This window comes from Rhinoderma darwinii, chromosome 1 (assembly GCF_050947455.1).
Source record: "Rhinoderma darwinii isolate aRhiDar2 chromosome 1, aRhiDar2.hap1, whole genome shotgun sequence".
NCBI lineage: Eukaryota > Metazoa > Chordata > Amphibia > Anura > Rhinodermatidae > Rhinoderma > Rhinoderma darwinii.
This window is the reverse complement of record NC_134687.1, coordinates 668,806,266-668,812,265: the sequence shown is the minus strand read 5'-3', so window position 1 is coordinate 668,812,265 and position 6,000 is coordinate 668,806,266. Positions and strand designations below refer to the sequence as shown.

Genomic DNA, 6,000 nt, shown 5'->3' with positions numbered 1-6,000 from the left:
GGAGTATTATTTATAATTCAGAAACTGATTCATTTATACAGTGACAGCAGACTGTAGTGTACAGCAAAAGAGATGTTTAATACAGAAGCATTGATTCCTCTATACAGATTGAGCAGACTGTAGTGCATAGTATAATACAGGAGCTTTAATACGAGTGTCACCCTTATACATTGTGAGGAGACTGTATGGTACCGCAGGTGTGCATATCACAGGAGCTTGATTTTGAGTGCCACCTTTACACAGAGTGAGTAGACTGTAGTGTAAAGCAGGAGGGGCATGTACAATACACCAGATGTAATACAAATGTCACCCCAATACATCATCAGAAGTGTAACTCAGGAGCATAATACAAGTGTCACCCTATACAGTGTGAGGAGACTGTAGTGCGCAGCAGGAAAGGGATGCATAATACAGCAGGCCGCCAGTCCCCTGTACGGTGGGCGCAGGCCGCCAGTCCCCTGTACGGTGGGCGCAGGCCGCCAGTCCCCTGTACGGTGGGAGCAGGCCGCCAGGCCCCTGTACGGTGGGAGCAGGCCGCCAGGCCCCTGTACGGTGGGAGCAGGCCGCCAGGCCCCTGTACGGTGGGAGCAGGCCGCCAGGCCCCTGTACGGTGGGAGCAGGCCGCCAGGCCCCTGTACGGTGGGAGCAGGCCGCCAGGCCCCTGTACGGTGGGAGCAGGCCGCCAGGCCCCTGTACGGTGGGAGCAGGCCGCCAGGCCCCTGTACGGTGGGAGCAGGCCGCCAGGCCCCTGTACGGTGGGAGCAGGCCGCGAGTCCCCTGTACGGTGGGAGCAGGCCGCGAGTCCCCTGTACGGTGGGAGCAGGCCGCGAGTCCCCTGTACGGTGGGAGCAGGCCGCGAGTCCCCTGTACGGTGGGAGCAGGCCGCGAGTCCCCTGTACGGTGGGAGCAGGCCGCGAGTCCCCTGTACGGTGGGAGCAGGCCGCGAGTCCCCTGTACGGTGGGAGCAGGCCGCGAGTCCCCTGTACGGTGGGAGCAGGCCGCGAGTCCCCTGTACGGTGGGAGCAGGCCGCGAGTCCCCTGTACGGTGGGAGCAGGCCGCGAGTCCCCTGTACGGTGGGAGCAGGCCGCGAGTCCCCTGTACGGTGGGAGCAGGCCGCGAGTCCCCTGTACGGTGGGAGCAGGCCGCGAGTCCCCTGTACGGTGGGAGCAGGCCGCGAGTCCCCTGTACGGTGGGAGCAGGCCGCGAGTCCCCTGTACGGTGGGAGCAGGCCGCGAGTCCCCTGTACGGTGGGAGCAGGCCGCGAGTCCCCTGTACGGTGGGAGCAGGCCGCGAGTCCCCTGTACGGTGGGAGCAGGCCGCGAGTCCCCTGTACGGTGGGCGCAGGCCGCGAGTCCCCTGTACGGTGGGAGCAGGCCGCGAGTCCCCTGTACGGTGGGAGCAGGCCGCGAGTCCCCTGTACGGTGGGCGCAGGCCGCGAGTCCCCTGTACGGTGGGCGCAGGCCGCGAGTCCCCTGTACGGTGGGCGCAGACACTCCTGTAGTGTCGCACTGTGGCTTCTTGGCAGTAACGGTCGCCTCATACAAAGTTTTTCGTACAGATCAGTCATTAATAATACACGGGACGTGAAGCGCTCCGGACAGTCTACAGCACAGTCCACGCCGGGTGGAGTCCGCTCTACTTCAGTGATTGCTACAAGAGCTCCAGCAGCTGGATCCGGTGCTTGGCCCTGCAGCAGCGCCCCCGGAGGCGAGGACCAGTATAAGGAGGTAGATGAAGTAATGTCACACTGTGGGACATGAATACAGACTAGAGATGCGGATCAGCTGTGGACAGGATGGTGGCGCTATCTGATGACATCGTCACACCTTCCCACCCAGCGCCAGCTGCATTGCCCAGATACTGAGGGGACGCATGTAGGCCAGGGAGCGGTACACCTCCTTCTCACAGTACGCCTCCGGAGTCTGGAACGACATTCCCAGCCGCTCCCACACCACCCGGTAACAGCCTTCTGCCGTCTGGAAGCCTTCCTCCACGAGGCCCTGAAATACGACAACAAAGGGTGATAGCCTTCTCACTGCCACCAGGGGGCGCTAACACTTCTAGGGGCATAGACTGGGGCATAGGCTGGAGCGTAATAGCTGGCAGATCTAGAACACACAATATAATACTCCTGTACTGATCCTGAGTTACATCCTGTATTATACTCCAGAGCTGCACTCACTATTCTGCTGGTGGTCACTGTGTACATATATTACATTACTTATCCTGTACTGATCCTGAGTTACATCGTGTATTACACTCCAGAGCTGCACTCACTATTCTTCTGGTGGAGTCACTGTGTACATACATTACATTACTTATCCTGAGTTACATCCTGTATTATACTCCAGAGCTGCACTCACTATTCTGCTGGTGGAGTCACTGTGTACATACATTACTTATCCTGTACTGATCCTGTATTATACTCCAGAGCTGCACTCACTATTCTGCTGGAGTCACTGTGTACATACATTACATTACTTATCCTGTACTGATCCTGAGTTACATCCTGTATTATACTCCAGAGCTGCACTCACTATTCTGCTGGTAGAGTCACTGTGTACATACATTACATTACTTATCCTGCACTGATCCTGAGTTACAACATGTATTATACTCCAGAGCTGCACTCACTATTCTGCTGGTAGTCACTGTGTACACACATTACATTACTTATCCTGTATTATACTCCAGAGCTGCACTCACTATTCTGCTGGTGGAGTCACTGTGTACATACATTACATTACTTATCCTGTACTGATCCTGAGTTATATCCTGTATTATACTCCACAGCTGCACTCACTATTCTGCTGGTGGAGTCACTGTGTACATACATTACATTACTTATCCTGTACTGATCCTGAGTTACATCATGTATTATACTCCAGAGCTGCACTCACTATTCTGCTGGTAGTCACTGTGTACACACATTACATTACTTATCCTGTATTATACTCCAGAGCTGCACTCACTATTCTGCTGGTGGAGTCACTGTGTACATACATTACATTACTTATCCTGTACTGATCCTGAGTTATATCCTGTATTATACTCCACAGCTGCACTCACTATTCTGCTGGTGGAGTCACTGTGTACATACATTACATTACTTATCCTGTACTGATCCTGAGTTATATCCTGTATTATACTCCAGAGCTGCACTCACTATTCTGCTGGTGGAGTCACTGTGTACATACATTACTTATCCTGTATTATACTCCAGAGCTGCACTCACTATTCTGCTGGTGGAGTCACTGTGTACATACATTAGTTATCCTGTACTGATCCTGAGTTATATCCTGTATTATACTCCACAGCTGCACTCACTATTCTGCTGGTGGAGTCACTGTGTACATACATTACATTACTTATCCTGTACTGATACTGAGTTATATCCTGTATTATACTCCAGAGCTGCACTCACTATTCTGCTGGTGGAGTCACTGTGTACATACATTAGTTATCCTGTACTGATCCTGAGTTATATCCTGTATTATACTCCAGAGCCGCACTCACTATTCTGCTGGTGGAGTCACTGTGTACATATATTACATTACTTATCCTGTACTGATCCTGAGTTACATCCTGTATTATACTCCAGAGCTGCACTCACTATTCTGCTGGTGGAGTCACTGTGTACATACATAACTTATCCTGTACTGATCCGGAGATATATCCTGTATTATACTCCAGAGCTGCACTCACTATTCTACAGACAGAACAAGTGTGATTATGAGCGGTAGTACCTCATGGATCATGGTGGCTGCCAATCCGTATACCACTCCAATCCAGACCTCATCTGATTGGACACTGGAAGTGTCGACAGTACCATCTGGACGCATTCCGTTCACCGCTCCCATCTGACCATTCGCAAACTGCTTCACATTTAATTCAAAGATGGTGCTCAAGGAACTGAGAACATGAGCGGAGGGAAAGACCTGGAGGAAAGATAGAACGTTGTGTAGTGAGGAGCGGGAATACATCCCCCCCCCCCCCAAGAATACTGCAAAGCTCCCCATAATATCCAGATCCTACCTCATGCTGCCCACAGCCCAGGCCACACGCTCGCAGGAACCACTGCCCGGCACACTGGTCAGACATAACACTGTTATAATAGGACTGATGCCCACAGTCATAGTTGTAATATTTTCCTGGGAACAGAAAGAGAAAAATAATAATTGCCCCGCTATGTGGTACATTTACCCCCTGACCATGTAGTAACACTAAGCGCAGCACTGCAGGGTATCCTGAGTGCTAGTACCGCCTCACCATGTAGTAACACACTATATATCATTGTTCTCTATATACAGTATACTGAGTACTAGTACCGCCTCACCATGTAGTAACACTGTATATATCATTGTTCTCTATATACAGTATACTGAGTACTAGTACCGCCTCACCATGTAGTAACACACTATATATCATTGTTCTCTATAGACAGTATACTGAGTACTAGTACCGCCTCACCATGTAGTAACACTGTATATATCATTGTTCTCTATAGAGTATATACTGAGTACTAGTACCTCCTCACCATGTAGTAACACTGTATATATCATTGTTCTCTATAGAGTATATACTGAGTACTAGTACCGCCTCACCATGTAGTAACACTGTATATATCATTGTTCTCTATAGACAGTATACTGAGTACTAGTACCTCCTCATCATGTAGTAACACTGTATATATCATTGTTCTCTATAGAGTATATACTGAGTACTAGTACCTCCTCATCATGTAGTAACACTGTATATATCATTGTTCTCTATAGAGTATACTGAGTACTAGTACCGCCTCACCATGTAGTAACACACTATATATCATTGTTCTCTATAGACAGTATACTGAGTACTAGTACCTCCTCACCATGTAGTAACACTGTATATATCATTGTTCTCTATAGACAGTATACTGAGTACTAGTACCTCCTCACCATGTAGTAACACTGTATATATCATTGTTCTCTATAGAGTATATACTGAGTACTAGTACCTCCTCACCATGTAGTAACACTGTATATATCATTGTTCTCTATATACAGTATACTGAGTACTAGTACCTCCTCACCATGTAGTAACACTGTATATATCATTGTTCTCTATAGAGAGTATATACTGAGTACTAGTACCTCCTCACCATGTAGTAACACTGTATATATCATTGTTCTCTATAGACAGTATACTGAGTACTAGTACCTCCTCACCATGTAGTAACACTGTATATATCATTGTTCTCTATAGACAGTATACTGAGTACTAGTACCTCCTCATCATGTAGTAACACTGTATATATCATTGCTCTCTATAGACAGTATACTGAGTACTAGTACCTCCTCACCATGTAGTAACACTGTATATATCATTGTTCTCTATAGACAGTATACCGAGTACTAGTACCTCCTCACCATGTAGTAACTGTATATATCATTGTTCTCTATAGACAGTATACTGAGTACTAGTACCGCCTCACCATGTAGTAACACTGTATATATCATTGTTCTCTATAGACAGTATACCGAGTACTAGTACCTCCTCACCATGTAGTAACACTGTATATATCATTGTTCTCTATAGAGTATATACTGAGTACTAGTACCGCCTCACCATGTAGTAACACACTATATATCATTGTTCTCTATAGACAGTATACTGAGTACTAGTACCTCCTCACCATGTAGTAACACTGTATATATCATTGTTCTCTATAGAGTATATACTGAGTACTAGTACCTCCTCACCATGTAGTAACACACTATATATCATTGTTCTCTATAGACAGTATACTGAGTACTAGTACCGCCTCACCATGTAGTAACACACTATATATCATTGTTCTCTATAGAGTATATACTGAGTACTAGTACCTCCTCACCATGTAGTAACACTGTATATATCATTGTTCTCTATAGAGTATATACTGAGTACTAGTACCTCCTCATCATGTAGTAACACTGTATATATCATTGTTCTCTATAGAGTATACTGAGTACTAGTAC

At 47.5% G+C, this 6,000-nt stretch overlaps 1 protein-coding gene across 3 annotated transcripts in view; it reads right to left on the bottom strand.

Annotated features, from left to right (window-relative positions):
- Nucleotides 1-986: 986 nt before the first annotated feature.
- The window catches only part of GBA2 (glucosylceramidase beta 2), a 91,225-nt gene continuing 86,211 nt past the window's right edge, over nucleotides 987-6,000 (bottom strand). For all 3 annotated transcript variants that reach the window (XM_075844442.1, XM_075844462.1, XM_075844453.1), the window contains 3 exons: nucleotides 4,037-4,152; nucleotides 3,748-3,939; nucleotides 987-2,001 (listed from right to left, as the gene is read on the bottom strand). In XM_075844442.1, coding sequence (XP_075700557.1) covers nucleotides 1,822-2,001; nucleotides 3,748-3,939; nucleotides 4,037-4,152 — 488 coding nt within the window. In that variant the 3' untranslated portion in view covers nucleotides 987-1,821. The remainder of the gene's footprint in view (nucleotides 2,002-3,747; nucleotides 3,940-4,036; nucleotides 4,153-6,000) is intronic.